This window comes from Geotrypetes seraphini, chromosome 4 (genome assembly GCF_902459505.1).
Source record: "Geotrypetes seraphini chromosome 4, aGeoSer1.1, whole genome shotgun sequence".
Classification (NCBI taxonomy): domain Eukaryota; kingdom Metazoa; phylum Chordata; class Amphibia; order Gymnophiona; family Dermophiidae; genus Geotrypetes; species Geotrypetes seraphini.
Window position 1 is genome coordinate 233,911,816 of NC_047087.1, and position 19,815 is coordinate 233,931,630.

The following is a 19,815-nucleotide window of genomic DNA, read 5'->3' on the forward strand; positions in this document are numbered from 1 at the left end:
AGGATGACTCCTTGCCTCCCCATCTCCCTCCTCTTCATTGATTTTATTCCAACACCAAAAGCCACAATAAATCCATCACTCAGAAAATCTTTAGTAGACTGCTACAGACTTTCTAATATATCAGTGAAAAATAAGATAAAAACTATTGAAGAGAATAATTTTATCCAGCAGCCTGCACTTTATCACAATATACACTTTTATTGTTGGCCAAGGTTAGAACTTCACAAGCCCCAAGTAAAATAAATTAAACTAAAATGCAGAGACATGGATATTTACAAAACAAACTTACCGGTATATGGTTGCTGTGCAAGCCTACTTGGATTTATTTTGGCACTGACCTGATTAAAAGGAGTGTAATTCACCAGAGTTAGTTACAGATGTATTACCTAAGTCCACTAAAGAGTGTCAGTAGCAAAAGGTAGGGGGGGAAAAGTCCATTAATACTATACTAGATGCAGCGATTCCATTAACCTACGATGTAGTCATCTGTGGGATGTTATTGCAAATTAAACCACCGCTGGACCAATATAAATGTTGACTTTTCCTTGACCGGGATAGCCATGCAGCTGGTAACTCGTAATTGGAAGCATTATGATCGCCTTAATTTTCCTTTCTGGTGGGCGAATTTATGCTTAAGCTACAGGTATAAAAAGATGTACGCTGATATGTCGGGGCATAGCAATTTATTTAAATTGGTTTGGGGCCCATTGACGTCTTTTATTACATCCTTATAATTGCCTTTAATCATTAATCTCTGTGGATTTACACACACATCCAGGGAAGGGTGGGAGGGGGGAGAGGGTCATCTCTTTGCTTTGTTATGATCTTAGATTACATGTAATAGAAGGGAAAAAGGGGGGGGGGGGGGCTATTCTTTATGTATTAGTATTGATGGAATATAAGTGCTTATTTTGGTGATTAATGTATGTATATTGTCCTGCACTTTTTGTTGGCTTCAAAATTAATAAAGATTAAAAAAAAAAGAAAAATTTCACAAATTTTGTAGAAATGGCCTTAGCATGTGGAAAAAACTCATGTAAGGGCACACTAACCCCATTTTTTTTACCATGTCTTAGAACAGGGGTCTCAAAGTCCCTCCTTGAGGGCCGCAATCCAGTCGGGTTTTCAGGATTTCCCTAATGAATATGCATGAGATCTGTGTGCATGTACTGCTTTCAATGCATATTCATTGGGGAAATCCTGAAAACCCGACTGGATTGCGGCCCTCAAGGAGGGACTTTGAGATCCCTGTCTTAGAAGGAGGACCCCCATAGTAGATATTTGCAGTAATTGTCACTCAGTGGAATAAGAGTTAACATGTATTCCGCATTAACATCATGCCTTAGCACAGTGTCCCTCAAACTTTTCGTCCGGCGGCATGCTGAACTCAATGCCCCCAGCCGGAAGGCACCTGGACGTGCGTGGATATCGATGCACTGACATCACGTGCACGTGTGATGTCATCAAGTCGATGTCCACGCATGTGCAGAGGCCTTCAGGTTGCGACCCTGAAGCTATCATTTTGGTGTGCGATCCTGGAGGAAGGGGATGTGCGGGAAGAGGAAGAGGCACATCGGCGAGGAGGAAGTTTGTCAGCGCCATGAGAGGCATGTCCTATAAGCATTCAGCCGGCGTCTGTGCCTCTCCTCCTTACTGGCGTCTTATTGTGACACACCTGGAATCTGCCGCGGCGCACAGTTTGCGATACACTGCCTTAGAAGTTAACACATGGTAATTTCTATGGATACAAGTAATTGGAACAGGGTGGAGAAAGGACAGTGTAAGGGTAGGGACTGCACATTCCCCTGGATTCTATATATGATGCATAAAATTGCCCATGCAAATTTGGGGACATGCCCAGTTTGTGTGCACAATTTAATTGAGTAATGAGCCTATTAACACTGATAATTGGGCGCTAACAACCAATATTTGACACTAATTGGCAAACAAGTAGAATTTACACGCACAACTTGTTAAGTGCTGGTCTATAAAGCTGCACATATAAATTGTTATGCGTGGATCAAAACAGGGAGTGTGACGAGTGGATCATGGGCATGTCTGGGGCGTTCACTAAAGATGCATGCAGTATTATAGAAGTCGGAAGATCTGAGCTTAATTTAGGAATGTAGATTTACACCAGGCTTCAGTTGTTGTAAATCCTTGCACCTGAGAGTTAGGCATGGATCCCAGCGCTACGTAATCTTGTATAAATGGCAACGCACTCGGAGAACCCTTTATAAAATAGCTCTTACTGCTCATCAACAGCATAGTGAGGGAAGGAGGCGCCCGGGCATCGCAGTGTTGTGCGCTCCGCCTGTACTCTTCCCTACTGCGCATGTCCCCTGCATACCTCTTCAGATCTTCACTGGCAGCAAGCAGCATCTCCTAACTGCTGCTTGTGCTGGCTTCAGCTCTTCCTCTGATGTCATTTCCTGGTCCCGTGACCAGGAAGTGATGTCAGAAGGAGAGTTGAGGCCAGTGCAAGCAGCAGGCAGGAGATGCTACTGGCTGCCAGTGAAGATTTAAAGAGGTGAGTGGGTAAAGAGGAAGATAGGTGTCGGTGCCCCTGCCAATACAGCACCTGGGGCGGTCTGCCCCCTACCCCTGCTCCCTCTCTATGCCAGTGGCACTCATTTGTTTCACCACCATTTATTTATTTATTAGGATTTATTTACCAACATTATGGTCAACATTGAGATAATTTCTGTATGTTATCTGTTAGAATGGCAGATAATGTGGTACTGGTGCAGTTAATGCAGCCTGAATAGGTTTAGCTAACTGTATGGTATTATCTTCAGTGCAGTTAAAGCACATTAAAAATGTTTCTGTGCATCAACCGAATGGGAAACTGCTGGAAAACGTCCCAACAGTTAACACAGAGGTTTAATATTTACTGTGCACTAATTTAGGCAATTAGGGAGACATTCTATAAGAGGTGCCTATCTTAATTAGTAAATTGGCTTCAATTAGGAACTTTAACAAGCTCATAATTAAAAAAAATAAAATAAAAAAAATTGGGAGATAGGCGGCTATCCTCTCAGATGCAATTCTAGCGCGGCTTGATAACAGGAGCCCTTAGGCGCCGCTAGGTGCGATTCTCTAAAGGACTTAAATGTCTGTAATGTAGGCCTTTAAAAATCTGGCCTATATTACAGGCGCCTAAGTTTTAAGTTAGGGGCCGCTAAGCACAATTCTGTAATGGGCACCTAGGTGTCATTGCCATGCAATAGGCACCTAATTTTAGGAATGTATCTTTTTAGGCACCCATTACAGAATCTGACCCTTAATGGCATGGTAACTGTAGAATCTTACCACACATTCAAGTTTCCAAGTTTTATTAAAATTTGTTATCCCGCTTATCAGATGTCTAAGCGGTTTTACAATAAAATTTTAAAATGTGGGATATACAAACATTCGTCATTAAACAAGACAATATTTACATGGACGTTATGGACTGACAATGATTACAGGAGGTAAGAGGGAAGAAATACGATTTTGAATAGGATAGGAAGACGTAGAAAGGTAATAGAAGTAGGAAGGGGAATTCATGTCTGAGACAGAAGATGAAAGCAAATTGTAAGATGTTATAAGTCAAATGCATCTTTAGTAAACTGGGTTCTTTATGAATCAGGCCATAAATTAATTTGATAAATATTTTGGCTTTTGTCTTTCTTCCTTTTTCGTAAACTTGTTCCTCAAGAAATAAGCTTGAACTGTACACTTTATACAATGGCCACATATAAGGGTAGATTCAAGAAAAAGTGCGCTGGGATTATGGTGTCCTCACCGTTTCAGTGCATGCTAAATATTAATGTGCGCTAATGCTCCCATTATAGTCTATGGACGCTAAAACTGCTAGCGCACCTTAGTAAAGGGACCCCTATGTGAACTAAGCATAAATTCTATAATGGCAGCTCTGGGCTTCTAGAACTGCCATTATAGAATATTGGCTAAAATCCATAGTTTAGGCCCCTTTTTATCAAGCCACATTAGGAGTTTTTTTTAATCACTGGCTGTTGCGGTAAAAGCTTGGACGCTCATAGATTTCTTGTGAGCGTTGGCGCTTATAGCGCAGTGGCTGGTGATATAAAACCTTAAGATGCCCTAATAAGCCTGTTGTATGTGTTCATGCTTGACTATTGGCAGATAGGTGCATAACTCCTAGAATTCTATGACCTGCTCACCTAACTTCTAGAAAAGCCTCCGACCAACCCATGCCCCTCCTACACTCATGCGCCTATAAGTTTTGCATGGTAGAATTTGCATGCACAGCTTCTAGAATAACAACTAAGGACACTTGCATGAGCGGCTGTTAATTAGTGTTAATTAGCACCAGTTAACATGGATTAAAACCAATAATTGATTGTTAACTCCAATTAACAGCCAGTTATTAAATGAGTTCTGCGTGATACTGACCTTATTCTATAAACTGCATGAGCGTGCTAAGCCTGCATTTGGGCACGCAAGGTGCCAGAATTAGGGGAATAACTTTTAAAGTGTACTTGATAAAATTCTTCTCCATAGGCACAGATCAAATGACAACAGTTGGAAAACAAGGTTCTTAGGGCAGGCCTTCAGTAATCTAGGGTTGGAATACCTGCAGTTTTCTATTTTGCCCCAGGTCAAAATCTTTGGCTGGAATAACATTGGCAGTTAAGTGGCCTCACTATCAGCACCTTTGTCTTGCAATTACTCAGGGCTTTTCATAACAATTGAGAGACTCCTTATTCTAAGCTGTTCAAAATTTCTTGGAATTAAATGTCTGTCCAATTCTTGTGTCTCTTGCACACAAAATAGATTGAAATGCCAAATGAATATGTTTGCCTTTCGAGGGATTATTACGGAGCTCTTCAATCGGCTTTGTTTTTAAACTGACCAGCCTGAAAACACTCTCAGCCTGCTCCAGGCCCACTTACCTATGTTTCTTTTTGTTTTATCCCCAGAGAAACCTGTCAGTTTGAGTTACCGATGCCCTTGCAGATTCGTCGAAAGCAATATCAATGTGTCAAGAAACAGCATCAAACATCTGAAAATCGTCTCCACTGCCACCTGCTCCCTTCAGATTGTGTAAGTGTGGGAAGGTGCAACATTACAGAATCTTTCAATGAGGGCATTATATTAAGTGAAACTGGGTGCAATCTAGAGCCAAATAACATCAATAATTGAAATGCTAACAATTAACGATGCTATTTGGCAACAATTAGAGATTGGGCACTATTCTGTAAGACTGAGTACCCTAAATATAAAGTGCACAACCTAAAATGGGGTATTGCCATGGGAAGCGCATGTGTGGGTCAAGGGCATTTTAAAAAGATGTATGTATGCATGCAGTGTTACAGATTTTCAGGGATCTGTGCCCAACTTACACTAGGTTTTACAAGGGGCTTCTAAAAAGTTCTCAGCCCAAACAAGAGAATGATGTGGAGCCATGAAACTTACAAGTTATTCCACACTTTTCTTGACACTTTTTGTTTCAATGACATGAAATGAAACGAAAAGTGTCAAAAAAGGTGTGGAATAACTTGTAAGTTACTTCTTTATTTCCACTTTATTTCATTTATTTTAAAATTCAAAACAACAAGGATTACCATACCAGTGCCAGTGTACAGTTTTTCTTCTATGCAACCTCCAAACATCTCTGAACAAATCCCCCCCTTCCTTTCTAGAGGAAGAGATCTTCAGCTGGCAGGGCTTTGGGAAGCCCACCAATTTATATTTTGCATTTGGGTAGGAGGCATGGAACGTGGCGGGAAGAAAATTTAGTGCTCATCATTTTATTAGCCTAATACATTTCTCAATTAGCTTTCAGAGGTTAAACCTCTTTCTTCAGATCAGTAAACTATACTGCTGTTACAGTATCCCTGTCCTGACCTGAGAAAAGGAGTTATGGTCTCTGAAATAGTAAAAAAAATGTATTAAAATTAGTCCAATAAACAGGATCACCTTATTTCCATTTTCTATTAATAAACGATTATCAACACATGTACAATAATACTTTAACCTAAAGCAAAAATAAATAAATAAAACAAATAGAAATTTTTTTTCTACCTTTTGTCTGATTTCTGCTTTCCTCATCTTCTCGTCATGCTCTTCCTTCCATCCACTGTCTGCCCTCTCTCTGCCTCTTCCATATGGCATCTGCTCTCTTTCTATGCCTCTTTCAGAAACCCTCTGCCTCTCACTTCCATCTCTCCCTCCCCCCATTGATGTGGCATCCATCTACTGGGCATCGACATGGCAGATGAGGTTCAACGTGGATATGTGTAAAGTGATGTATGTCAGTAACAAAAATCTCATAAACGAATACAGGATGTCCGGGGCGGTAATTGGAGAGACCTCCCAGGAAATAGACTTGGGAGTTATGATCGACAAGTCGATGAAGCCGCCTGCGCAATGTGCTGCGGCGGCGAAAAGGGCAAACAGAATGCTTGGAATGATCACGAACAGATCTGAGAAGGTTATCATGCCACTGTACCGGACCATGGTGCACCTTCACCTGGAGTACTGCATCCAGCACTGGTCACTGTACATGAAGAAGGACACGGTACTACTCAAAAGGGTCCAGAGAAGAGCAACTAAGATGGTTAAGGGGCTGGAGGAGTTGCCGTACAGTGAAAGATTAGAGAAACTGGGTCTTTTCTCCCTCGAGCAGAGGCGATTGAGAGGGGACATGATCGAAACATTCAAGGTACTGAAGGGAATAGACTTAGTAGATAAGGACAGGTTGTTCACCCTCTCCAAGGTAGGGAAAATGAGAGGGCACTCTCTAAAATTGAAAGGAGATAGATTCCATACGAACATAAGGAAGTTCTTCTTCACACAGTGGTAGAAAACTGGAACGCTCTTCTGGGGTCTGTCATAGGGGAAAACAAGGATTCAAGGGATTCAAGACAAAGTTAGACAAGTTCCTGCTGAACCAGAATGTATGCAGGTAGGATTAGTCTCAGTTAGGGCGCTGGTTTTTGACCAGAGGGCTGCTGCGTGAGCCTTCCATCTCTCCCTCCCAGCATCTTTTAGCATCTCTCTCCTCCTTTCCTCCTCTCAGATCTGTTATCTGTCTCCTTCCTTCTTACCTCCTCACAGGTCTGATATCTGTCTCCTCTCTTTCCCTTGCTCTGGTATCTCTCTCGCCATTCCCTTGCTCCTGTTCTCCCCTGGTCTTTCTTCTCAATTTATTTTCTGCCTCTGTCTAAATTCTTTCTTACTCTTCAGTCCTCAATTTCCCTCTTTCATTGTGTCTTGCCACCTCTTTCCCTCACCTCTTCCAGTATCTAGCTCTATCCTCTTCCCCCAATCCAGCATGTGCCCTTTTTCTTTCTCCTCCCCACTTTCTTCCAGGATCTCCTCCCCTCTCTCACCCCCTTATATTCAACGTCTGTCCCCCTTTCCCCCACATTTCCATTCAGCGTCTGAACCCCTCTCTTTACCCCTTCCATCTAATGTCCACCCCTTCTTTTGCCCCTTCCATCCACTGCTCTCTCTGCCCTTTCCATCCTGTAACCACCCTCTCTCTCTCTCTCTTTCATATGATATCTTCCCTCTTTTTGTCCCTTCAGTAAACTGTCTGTCCTGTGCCCCTGCTCTCCTTTGTACATGATTCATTTCAGATTCACTCCCTCTCCATTTTTCTGTTTCCACCCTTTCCCCTATGCTCTGGCATCTCTCTCTTCTCCTTTTCTTCTTTCCTTCCCACTCAACTCTATGGCGTGGCATCTCTCTCTTTTCCTTCTATCCCTCCCGCCCCCTCCATGCTCTGGCATCTCCTTTCCTTCCTTTCCCTCTAGTCTGGCATCTGTCTCCTTAGTTTCCATTCCCTCCCCCCATGCCTGGCATCTTTCTGTTCTCCTATCTCTCCCTCCCCCTCCATTATCTGGCATTTTCTCTCCTTCCTTTTTGTCCCTCCATCCTTCCTTGACCCTGGCCTGGCATCTGTCTCCTTCCCTTCCCTTCCATGGTCTGGTATCTCCTTTCGTTCCCCTCCCTCCCATGTCTTGGCATTTCTCTTCTCCTCTTCCTTCCCTGATCTTCCTTCTCCTTCCTTCCCTCGCTCTCCCCAATTGGGTGCAACAGCATTTCTCCCCCCCCCAATCAGGTACAGCAGCATTTCTCCCCCCCCCACGACTGCCTGGTGAGGTGAGGTCAGCTTCCCTCCCTTCCATTCCCTTGCTGCCCTCTTGCCCAACACCCACAAGTGAACTGATCACAGGCCATGGGGCTCTAACATTGTGTGCACTGGCTTCCCTTTTCGTCCAAAAGAGGAAGTCATGTCATTCCTGTTTCAGATAAGAAGGGAAGCTGGTGCGTGAAGTGTTAAGAGTTTCCCCCCCCCCCCCGGCCTGGGTTTAGTTCACTCCAACACTGCGTGAGCCGGCTTCCCTTCTCCTCCCTCCTCCTCATAATGTAACGAGAAGGGAAGCCGGCATGCGAGGTTGATGTACTTTGGTACCTATCACATAGTATCAGTCTTATGGACCTTTATTACCATACATTTGGATTTATTTTATGTATAATCAAATTTGTGGTTTTCCTTTTGGTTTTTTTTGAACCCCTGAGAAAGACGTTTGTAGCTGAAACACAAACTGTGTCAGGTCCACTTCATACTTTTATTGTGATATATTGCTCAATGATCTGCATTGCTTGTTGAGAATATGTATTCCATCAATAAACGCAGCTCTCACTGAGTTGCCTGTTCATAACCTGCTCATAATCTTGCCTGTCTACTGTGTGCATTATAGTATATACAGAGCAGAATATAGAATTATTACCGATATTGTATATATTGAATATTGGCTAATGCCATCTGTTCACCAGAATGATCCTTTCATGGTAGGGGGTAACGCTTATCTGGTGTTTCTACAGCTTCACATACCAAATATATTTGGGGTAATCCTCTAGCCAGCTAACATTTCTTAGGTATACACAGTTGCATACATTGGACAAGTTGCATACATTGGACTTTACAAAGGCGTGCTAAGCATTGTAGCGTGTGCTAAATCTACGCACGCTAAACGCTAATGTGTCCATAGACTAATATGCACATGTTAGCGTTTAGTGCACGTGTAGATTTAGCATGCACTAAAACGCTTAGCGCGCCTTTGTAAAAGGACCCCTAAGATTAAACTCAACAATCTGCTAGTGAAGATAGAGAACTAATTTCTGGCTTATATGACTTATATAAAAATATTCCCTCTTTATGACCCTCATTGTTCTAAAAAACCTTCCATATGTGATTTCTTTCTTTATTGTTGTTACTACATTGATTACATTTCAATACTTCTCATAGTGTCCCCCAAAACATTCTTTTAGAGACAAATCTTTGCACTTAGCTAAACGATGGAGTATTCAGCTTGACAGAACTTCTCTGTTTTGCTTGGCTTCATCAGGAACCTACTCCATGCTATTATTCCACATTTAAACAAAAAGAATCATCACTTTTCTGTCGAGCCAAAGACTCCAGCGTTTAGCTAAGTGCAAAGATTTGTTTCTAAAGTAATGTTTTTGGGACATTATTTGAAGTATTGAAATATAATAAATGTAGTAACAACAGAAGAAGAAATAAATCACACATATGGAAGGTTTTTTATAGACCGTTGAGGGCTCATAAAGAGGGAATACAGTCCGAGAGACAGTCTAGAGTTTGATTTACATGAGCACCTGAGGTCTTTTTTTCTTCATTCAAAATAGAAAGTTTACAGTAGAATATTATAGTGTGTTGTCTGTAGATTGGTGAGCCTTATAATTTGTAGGTTAGATAAAAATATAAAAGTCCATGAAAAGAAAAGCAGAAATACGTATATCAAAAGGTTTGTGGTTTCTGACTACAAATGATTACCACTTCAATATCTCTCTCTCCGTAGTTCAGTCTAGAGTTGAATGAAAACCTCTGCTAGTTATCCATAGTCTGTACTTAATTTATGCCTGTACATTGCTGCCTTCTTTGTTCAGTTCTCAGTAATAAGGAAAGCTATAAAAAACTATATCTCTGCCTAGCCCCATCCACATAACCTTAAACTACCCTTACCCTATCTCTCCATATATGCTTCTGTAGAATACTTCATGGATCGTGACTAAAGTGTTTGACGCTAGAAGATGTTGATAGAAGCATAGAAACATGATGGCAAATGGCCCATCCAGTCTGCCCATCCACAGTAACCATTATTTCTTCCCCTCTCTAAGAGATCCCACATGCCTATCCCAGGCTTTCTTGAAATCAGACAGTCTCTATCTCCACCACCTCTACTGGGAGACTGTTCCAAACATCTATCACCCTTTCTGTAAAAAAGTATTTCCTTAGATTACTCCTGAGTCCTGAGGTAGATAGGCCGCTGTCTAGGCCTACCTCGGTAATGAGACCTCGAACGCTATATACTGGTTTCAATAAGTATATATTTATTTATCCAATCAATAACAGCTTACAGGAATAAATCATTTAGTATATAGCGTAACAGAAGGTGACCTCTAGGCCCAGAGGTCCTCCGATGTCTGTTCTCCCTCCTCTCCCTTCTAAAGGCCTGGTTTTTATACATTTCTTAGTGGCCAACACCACGTTGGTTTACATCACATGATACATCTTTATTGGCTACTTTCCTATGCATTACTGCTTAGTTACATTCTTTTATTGGCTGGTTGACCTGCGTCACGTTATATGTTTACTCTGTTTACCGTAAGACCTAACCTGTTCCCCGAAATGCCTGTTTCCTCACCATATTAGTATTTCCGAGCACAAGACCCCCTCTCCACCGTAAATATCTCTGACACTGTAGATGATATCTCTTGAGAATTCTATCTTCGGACCATGGTCTGTTTATCTTTTCATGGTATTTGGCTGGGTGGGCCTGATGCCAGACCGCAGCATCAGGACCTGTTATTTTCTCTCAAGTTTCACTGACACAGTAGCTAACTTTTCTTAAAACCTGGGTATTTCTTCATTCTTGCATGTTTTCTGGTAAATTGTATGCAATATCTTTTTATAGTTAATCTACTGTTTCCATCAGCTGCAGAGATAAGATACTAGTTGCAGGGGGAGAGAAAGGTTTTTGTAGAGAGAACAGTTTCTGTGAGCTTATGGTTTTCCCTTGTCCCACTTCACCTGGTTTAATAATGTCAGGACTTAAAGGGATTCTTCCAAAGGGATTCTTCCAGAGCTTCCATGCTTTTTCTTCTTTCCATCTCCCTCCTCCTCTCAGTCCATCACCTCTTAACTTCATCCTAAGCCCTCTATTTCCAGAGGCTTCCTTTGAAATGAAAGAAAACCAACTCGTGTGCATTTACGCCATGTAGGTATTTAAACATCTCTATCATATCTCCCCTCAGTATACATATTGAGATCTTTAAGTCTGTCCCCATATGCCTTATGAAGACCACACACCATTATAGTAGCCTTCCTCTGGACCGACTCCATCCCTTTTATCTTTTTGAAGGCGCAGTCTCCAGAATTGTACACATTTATGTATAAATGATGCCCATACACCAAACAGCAGGGAAGCCAAATTATGTGTCGCATACATGCTAGGCTTGATAATCTCCTGCAAAACTCATATGTCTAGACTGTATTATTAGACTGACTCCTCATACTGCACACCTTAACTATATCCTCCACTTGATTCTAAAATCATACCCCATGCAGGATAAACTGTAACCCTATGCAATGTTCAAAGAATAACTTTATGTAATGGTATATTGTAACATTATGAATATATAATTGTAACCTATTCTGAGCTCTTTAGGGAGGGTGGGATATAAAACCAACTAAATACCCCCCTACTTTTACAAAACTGCGAAAGCGTTTTTTAGCGCCAGTTGGCGCGCAGAATGTTCTGCACTGCTCCTATGAGCATCAGGAGCAGTGATGAGCATTCAGCACACTGGCCTGCGCTAAAAACGCTTCTGCGGTTTTGTAAAAAGTGTGTGTGTGTGTGTGTGGGGGGGGGGTAAATAAATATAGGCTCCCATTTTATAGATATAACCATGAGCTGAACATTTTGCTTGTTTAAACTTGTTTAGAGTTCATATGCACACTAACATACTTTAGAAATGAGCCGACAGAGAACAAGATCATGCAGACCTCACAGCTTTTATCGAATTTAGTAGACATAGAAATGTATTTGCAGTCTGGAGTCTGTGGTAGGCCAAAACTGTTTCAAGTGGTTGGACTTGGCATAGTTTGACACTGTAATTTGAAACTTATTGAGAATATAAAAACCCTTTCTGTTAAGTAATAATAATTTGATAACTTCCAATATTTCAGTTTAGAACAAATACCCAGAAAATTGGACAAACACCAGTTATGTCCTCAATAATATTTACCAGGTTGATGGTTAATATTACAACCTGGTTAGCTTCGAGCTATCGGTGCCCATTCAAACTTAGATCTGCGTTTTTCTGAGATGAATTTGGTTAGAATCCCATTTTAACTACATTAATATTGTTATAGTAATTAGTAACATATGTACGAGAGGCTGCCAAAAAGTTCTCAGCCCAACCAACAGCCTCCATCGAGGGCTCTACCCTTAGTCCAGTGATTTTCCACTTTTTTCATTCATAAGGAACAAAAAAAGTGAAACATTGTTAGACTAACCCCCTCTTTTACGAATCTGCAATAGCAGTTTCTAGCCTGGGGAGCCGCGCTGAATTGCCCCCGCTGCTCCCGACGCTCATAGGAGCTCAGTGAGCATCGGAAGCAGTGCGGGCCATTCAGCGTGGCTCCCCGCGCTAGAAACTGCTATTGCAGTTTCGTAAAAGGAAGCCTAAATGTATAGCTCTCGATGGAGGCTGCTCCAACTTTGTTGGATGGGCTGAGAACTTTGCAGCAGCCCCTTATAAGGTGTCAGTTTTGCCTAGGTCATCCAGAGAGAAAAGGAAATGCTCAAACTGCAAAATCATTAACATCCGTAACCATTACCTCAGAATGGTTCACCAAAAAGTAAATGAAAAATAAAAAAAACTAATATGAACCAAAATTTACGGTGTAATCAAATCTACGAAAGAACAGTTTAAGATCTGAAATATTTGGAGAAAACCCCCCCCCCATGTTTTCAATAGTTTACAAAATTTAAGATTCAAGGGTTTTTGTTCTAGATGAATTTTTGTAGGGAGGCCAAGGCCTTGTTTTACAAAGGTGCGCTAAGGAGTCCTTTTACTAAGGCGTGCTAACCGATTTAGCGCATGCTAATGATTAGTGTGCGCTAAATGCTAAGGCGCCCATAGAATATAATGTAAAAGGACCCCTAAGTGTTTTATCGTCCATAGGATAACATGCATGTGTTAGCATTTAGCGTGTGTTTAGCATAGCGCACCTTAGTAAAAGAGGGGGGGCGTGTCACAAAATTGGGACAATTGTTTATGTTTATTATTATTTATATACCGCTCTTTCTTACAACATCAGTGTGGTGTACATCAATTAAAAATTAAAATAACACCAATTATTATAGTACTGGTATAAAAAAAGGAATAGATAAGAAACCCCACCCCCCAAAGCATCCATATAGTTACTGTATGATCCAATGCCCTAAAACCATATGATAAAAACAAAACTAAGAAAGACATGCCAATTCCAATAAATAGGTTTTTAAAGAAGCTCTAAATTTAGTATAGGTAGGTTCACAGCGAAGTTCATTAGGGAGAGTTTAAAAAAAAAATTAGGGGAAGTTAAAAAGAAAATTTCAGGAGGATTGCTACACTTTTACAAAGCCACGGTAGTGGCTGCTGCTGTGGTAATCGCTCTGACACCCATAGGGATTTAATGGAGCATTTTCTGCGCAGCAGTTGCTACCAAGGTTTTGTAAACCAGGGGGTAAAAGGGGCAGATAGTATTTTAAAGTTATAAATATGGACAACTTTCTTTGTTTTAAAAAGAAACATTTTTTTTTTTGTTTTACGTGTAGAATTCCTTGGAGCTTTCCGTGTGGTAGCAGCCTACCATTGCAGAAAGTGCCAAATTTCACAAAACCAGATATGCACAGGAACAGTGGTGTAGCGAGGGTAGGAGGTGCTTGGGGCAGTGGGGTCCCTCCCCCTTCCCACACCATCCTCTCTGCCTCCCCTCTCTTTTCCTGTTTTCCTGTCCCATGCCACACCCATGCTTCCTTTCCCCCTGTACCTCTTTAAATATTTAATCCAGTAACCATGTCCTTTCCATCTTTCCTCATGGCTTCATCCAGCAGGCGATTCCATAAATGGTGCTCAAAATTGTGTGTGCAGTTGAGTAAGAAGCCAATTAGGACCAGATTCTATAAAACCTGCGTATGTTAGGTGCCGCTAGGCGCCTAAATCGGTACCCACTTTACCCCCCCCCCCTTTTTACAACACCACGGAAGCAGTTTTTAGCATCGTCCGGTGTTCTGAATGCTCTGCGCTACTCCTGACGCTCATAGGAACTCTATGAGAATTGGAGCAGCGCGGAGCATTAAGTACGCTGGCCGGCACTAAAAACCACTTTCACGGTTTTGTAAAAGGGGGGTTAATTGCTTAAGTAAGCTTTAACAAGTTCATAATTGAAAAAAAAAAAAATAATTGGCTGATAGGTGCCTACCCAATTCTATAAACAGTAGGTGCCTATCGCATGGCACCTAACGCCTAAATGAGCCTGTTTGCGGGTAGAGACAGAGATAGGCGCCATTAGGCATGATTCTGAAAAGAACTAAGGAGCCTGCAATGTAGGCCAGTAAAACTCTGGCCTACATTACCGGCGCCTATGTTTTGTGATTCTGTAAACGGCAACTAGGCACAATTGATTGTTATCCTATTGCAGTTTTCGGAAATTAATTAAGACCACTTTGTTCGATAAGTTTATTACTCAGTGAGTTTTATTATTGAAATTCTATTTTACAAATATTTGTATTTTCTACTGTATTATTGTATTTCGCTGATTGTTCAGCTCTTTTTAGTGTAAACCGCCTAGAACTTTTGGTTATGGCGGTATAAAAGAACAAAGTTATTATTATTATTTTCAAGGCGCCTGACAATTTAGGCCCCGTTTATAGAATCTGTCCCTTAGTGCCAATAAGTGGACACTGACAATCAATTTTTGGCTTTAACGGCAACAACTTAGATGTACCTGAGCATCTTATTAAGCATTATTCTATAAAGATGTGTTCCCAAGGGCATGGTTCAGTCAGGGGCATTCCCTAAAGAGGCAGATGGTATTATAGAATTTGGGGGATCCACACCTAACTTATGCGTAGGATTTACACTAGGTTTCAGTTGGTATAAATCCTCAAACCCAAAATCGGGCAGGGATCCTGGCACTACATGGTATTCTATAAACAGTATCCAACTCAAAGGGCTTCTTTTACTAAGCCGCGCTAGCGGGGTTAACACGAACGACTTTTCATCACATTCTAACCCCTGCGCTGGCCAAAAACTACCGCCTGCTCAAGAGGAGGCGGTAGCGGCTAGCGCAGCTTAGTAAAAGGAGCCCAAAGTGTTTGTTTCCAGAGTAGCACTCAGGCCTGGATTCTGCAAATGGCGCCCACATCGGCTGGCGCCTCAATAAAGGTGCCGGCCACAAGTCAATCACGCTTAGGCGCCGTTAACAGAATCGCAGCTGTGAAAAATATAGGCACCAGAAATGTAAGTCAGGGTTTTAAAGGCCGACATTTCTGGTGTCTAGGTTTTTCAGAGAGACGCGCCTAAGGTCATCTTCATCCCTAAACACTCCTACTTTGACCTTAGGCACGATTATGGCACCTAGCGCAGAGGCATTTAGTAGCGCCTACTTTTCTTTTTTAATGTTTTTTAAAAAATTGGTTTTAAATGGTGCAGTCAATTACCGCACCGATTAACTTTCAGCGCTGTTTACAGAATATGGCCCTTAGCATGTAAATTTTTCAACGCCCAAATTTGGGCATTATTTACCAATCTAGTATTAATGTGAAGAGCCCCATTTTATGTAGAATGTAGACATCCAAACTGATATAACCAAATATATGTGGGAATTCAATCGTATAAATCAAACTCTATATAGCAAACGCATTGAAAATACTGTTTATCGATAGCAATAGGATCATTCATACCACACTAACACAAAACACAAAACACTCACTGACATAAGAAATTATAAAACAACGGAGAAAAATAAACCTCAAGTGTGAGAGACCGGGACTACACAAGTACCCGAGTCTACTCACATCATCACTGGTTTATAAAAAAACTCCGTGTACACTTAAATCAATACTTTTTCAATCATACTCAATAATTTCTTAGGAGTTTTCAAAGAATTTTTTCAACGGTAATTCAGAGTAATGTGTAAAGACAGTTTCATGGCATGAACAAGATCCTAAACTAATCGTGAACAGCACGAGGGCTACAGCTCAGCTAGACAGGTGTGTGCAATTGTTAGGGCATGGAATTAGGAACAAAAAATGAGAACAAACAACAACTCATCTGAAAAATGGAGTGTATCCAACGATTCTCAGGGATAAAGGACTGAGAATCGTTGGATACACTCCATTTTTCAGATGAGTTGTTGTTTGTTCTCATTTTTTGTTCCTAATTCCATGCCCTAACAATTGCACACACCTGTCTAGCTGAGCTGTAGCCCTCGTGCTGTTCACGATTAGTTTAGGATCTTGTTCATGCCATGAAACTGTCTTTACACATTACTCTGAATTACCGTTGAAAAAATTCTTTGAAAACTCCTAAGAAATTATTGAGTATGATTGAAAAAGTATTGATTTAAGTGTACACGGAGTTTTTTTATAAACCAGTGATGATGTGAGTAGACTCGGGTACTTGTGTAGTCCCGGTCTCTCACACTTGAGGTTTATTTTTCTCCGTTGTTTTATAATTTCTTATGTCAGTGAGTGTTTTGTGTTTTGTGTTAGTGTGGTATGAATGATCCTATTGCTATCGATAAACAGTATTTTCAATGCGTTTGCTATATAGAGTTTGACATCCAAACTGAGACATCCAGGTCAGAATATGCTCCATTCAAATAGGACTTTAGAAAAAGATTTTCTGACACAGCCTTTTCTAAAATATGGTGTCAGGTCAAAAGCACGCCGGGACAAAGGCGCGCGCAGACAATTGAGCGCAGTATGGAGGTGTGCGCCACAGAAAATTACTGTTTTTAGGACTCCGACGGGGGGGGCATGGGGGAACCCCCCCACTTTACTTAATAGAGATTGTGCCGCGTTGTGGGGGTGTTGTGGGGGGTTTGGGGGGTTGTAACCCCCCACATTTTACTGAAAACTTCACTTTTTCCCTGTTTTTAGGGAAAAAGTTAAGTTTACAGTAAAATGTGGAGGGTTACAACCCCCCAAACCCCCCACAACGCCGGCGCGATCTCTATTAAGTAAACTGGGGGGGCTCCCCAACAAAACCCCCCATCAGAGCCCCTAAAAACTGTAATTTTCTTCGGCGCGTGCCTCCTTCTTGCGCTCAGTTGTCGGCGCGCGCCTTTGTCTTTCGCGGGGTTGTCTATAAACCCTAAAATATAGCAACGTGCTCATGGATGAAAGTGAAAACATTCATTTTACAAGTATAAACATGAAAAAAAACGTCAACACTGGAAATGCTGCAGCTCACATGTCATGTCAGCCATTTTGACTGCAGTTAGCTCCTCTCTTACTAAACCACAGTAGAGGTTTCTACTGGGACCTGGGGTGGTAAATTCTCCGATGCTGCTCTGATGCTCATAGGAATTCTGTGAGCGTTGGAGCATTTAGCTCTCCGGGCCGCAGTAGAAACCTCTACCGCAGCTAAGTAAACGCGGAGGTTAATTAGACACAGAAGCCACAGTCATCATTTCTTTTTAATTCGATGGGGGAGAGGTGGTGGAGTGAAGGACATTTGCATTCAGGGCAGAGGTGCCCAGCATTGCCATCCTGTGCATTAGGGTGGTTTAAAAAAAAAAATTAATTAACACATTTTGTTTGACCACAAGGCTATTCCTTTATATAAAAATGAAAAACACACATTTTACTTAAACTATTGCTAAGCTTAACAGTATACTGTAATCCTTGTGCACTCAACATATAATGAATGGTCTATGACATAAGAGCCACCTTTGATGCAGAAGGAAACTTCTTTTGGTGGCTGGCCACTAGCCTATGAGTGTCGGAGCATTCAGCACTCTGAGCCATGGTAAAAACCTTACCACGGCTTAGAAAAAGGGGGGTACACGTGGGCACAGATGGGTCCCACATTTACACATGTAACTTACAGAATACTGTGCATTAATATGCCAAAAGGGCAGCATTTAGGCATGTGCATTCATATTTGCTTTTGACATGGTGTAAGCGGGCATACCTGACATGTAGGATTTAGTAAAAGAAGCTGGGCACCCAGATGCTATGCAACTTGGCGCCTAGCTTTGGGCACCCTTTATAGAATTGCTTCCGTTGGGGGTAATTTTATAACATAGGCGCAAACGTTTATATGCTAATTATGTGCATAAATGTTTAGAAGAATGGCATTTATGTGTGCGTCTGTGTATAACAACCAAATTGAGATTAATCATTACTTGGAAAATCGTTATTAATTTTAGATTTATTAACTGCCTTTTTATGAAGAGATTCCACCAAAGCTGTTTACAATTCATTGACCAGTAGATCAGTACTGTATATGTCTAATAGCGCTATAAAATGATTAGTGGTAGTAGTGGATAAGAAAAATACTTAATAGTACCTATGAACTGTAGATTGCTTTTTGTGAATCTCTTCATGAAAAAACAATTAAACAGTCAGGTACTGTCTCAGGAGGGTCATAACCTAACTCTGCTACCTGGAGCAATGGATTGTTAAGTGACTTGCCCAGAGTCACAAGGAGAAGGCTGGGATTGAGCTCTCAACCTCAGCTGAGGCTGCAGCTCTAACCACTGGGCCACCTCCCCCACTCTGGCTTAATTTGCACAGCACATATTTGCAAGGGGATTGTACACTTGGGTGGAGCTTGAGCGAGGCTCGTGCGTGTAATTTATAGAAAACTGTTAGGGACTCGTTTCTGTAAACTCTATAAGCAGAGTAATGCGCAGGAGCAATGGTGATGGAGCAATGGTGGTTAAGGGGAAGGCCTTGATAAAGCTACGGCAAAAAAAAGAGACTATATGGGCTCCTTTTACTAGGGGGCTTTAACACGCAGAATAGCGTGTGCTATATTGCCCCGCGCGCTAGACCTTAACGCCAGCATTGAGCTGGCGTTAGTTCTAGAAGCGTAGCGCAGGGTAATTTCCTGCGTGCGCTAAAAACGCTAGCGCACCTTAGTAAAAGGAGCACTATGTCGCAGAAATATCCCCTGGCCATTATCCAATTTAAAAATGGCTCATTATTGAATTTTGAATCTTTACTATCCAATGAATTGAATTTAAGTGTGAGGAGAATATTAATACGTTAAGAATAACTGAAGAACGAGTGACCAATGACGAGTTGGGTGTGTGAGACTGCATATACAAGTTGGATTTATGCAGCGGCACCGGGTGAGGTCTGAAGAGCATAAATTCAGAGTTTTTGGTTTGATTGTTTGAGACTGTGTGTCCTGAATTATATTCTTAGGCTGGTAGTCTGTTTGAGTACTACTCTATAAACAGCACTTTGAACTGTTTATAGACTAGCACATGGGGCCGGGACCTAGGCTTGACTTTTGGGCACAAAGATATACACCCACTAAAACCTAGTGTAAATCCTCACATGTTAATTAAGCATGGCTCCCCTGAATTCTATAAATAGTCTGATTGCCCCTGACCTGCCTATACTCCTCCAGCGGCAACACCCCATTTTCAGTTATGTGCTAGAAGATTTGCGTCCATATAGTCATAGAATAGTGGGTAGCAAGATGCACATGCAAATCCAAATTGTTGCAAATGTTTGGGGGTCTAGT

At 41.5% G+C, this 19,815-nt stretch overlaps 1 protein-coding gene across 1 annotated transcript in view; it reads left to right on the plus strand.

The window, feature by feature from the left end:
* Positions 1-19,815, plus strand: part of CXCL12 (C-X-C motif chemokine ligand 12) — a 50,937-nt gene that overhangs the window by 12,340 nt on the left and 18,782 nt on the right. Inside the window, exon 2 of the mRNA XM_033943710.1 lies at positions 4,944-5,067. Within this exon, the coding sequence (XP_033799601.1) occupies positions 4,944-5,067 (124 nt within the window). The remainder of the gene's footprint in view (positions 1-4,943; positions 5,068-19,815) is intronic.